This window comes from Phaethon lepturus, unplaced genomic scaffold (genome assembly GCF_000687285.1).
Source record: "Phaethon lepturus isolate BGI_N335 unplaced genomic scaffold, ASM68728v1 scaffold34688, whole genome shotgun sequence".
Lineage (NCBI taxonomy): Eukaryota > Metazoa > Chordata > Aves > Phaethontiformes > Phaethontidae > Phaethon > Phaethon lepturus.
In genome coordinates, this window is record NW_010556103.1 from 1 (window position 1) to 702 (window position 702).

The 702-nt window shown below is 64.7% G+C and overlaps 1 protein-coding gene across 1 annotated transcript in view; it reads left to right on the plus strand.

Moving 5' to 3' along the window:
• Positions 1-3: 3 nt before the first annotated feature.
• The window catches only part of NOB1 (NIN1/RPN12 binding protein 1 homolog (S. cerevisiae)), a gene marked incomplete at its 5' end in the record, with an annotated part of 1,880 nt that continues 1,181 nt past the window's right edge, over positions 4-702 (plus strand). Inside the window, 3 exons of the mRNA XM_010292381.1 lie at positions 4-45; positions 186-323; positions 459-671. Coding sequence (XP_010290683.1) covers positions 4-45; positions 186-323; positions 459-671 — 393 coding nt within the window. The remainder of the gene's footprint in view (positions 46-185; positions 324-458; positions 672-702) is intronic.

Consider the following 702-nt stretch of genomic DNA (forward strand, 5'->3'; position numbering starts at 1 on the left):
CCTGAGGCCCCCCTGCACCTCGCCGGCTTCCACCTGCCCAGCAAGGTAAGGGACGGGGACGCAGTGCCCCAAGGGACGGCACTGAGGACAAAGCCCTCCAGCCCATGGGGAGGGGACGCGGCCCTGCAGCGCCCACAGGCAGCGGCGGGGGGGGGGTTCCCCGGCTTGTGTCCCCACCACCACAGCACAAGCGCCCGGCAAAAGGCCAGCATCAGCCCAGCCCCGAAAGGAGCACCGTCCCATCGGAGAGCGACGAGTTCAGCTCCTTCCTCTACTGGCGAGCCCCCCTGCCCAGCATCGAGGAGGAACTGCAGGAGCTGCTGGTAAGACCCGAAGCCTCCACTCTCCGCTGTCCTTGTTACCCTGGTTTCTGGCTGCCTTTGCCCGCCTCCTCTTTGCAGTGCTGGACTGCACCAGGAGTGCTGTGCGTGCCATAGCCAACTGTGTCTCCATCCCAGAAAGCTCAAGCCATCTCCGTTAGCCCAGAGGCCACTGAGGAGCACCGGAGTTCTGAGGATGGGGCCAGTGCTGAGGAAGACGAGGAGGAGAGTGATGATGAGGGTTGGATAACACCCAGCAACCTCAAGCAGGTCCAGCAGGACACAGGGCACTGTGACACTGCTCCCGTTGGCGTCCAGGTCGGCTGCGTCACCACTGACTTTGCCATGCAGGTGGGTGCTGGCTGCTGCCTGGCGTGGGACC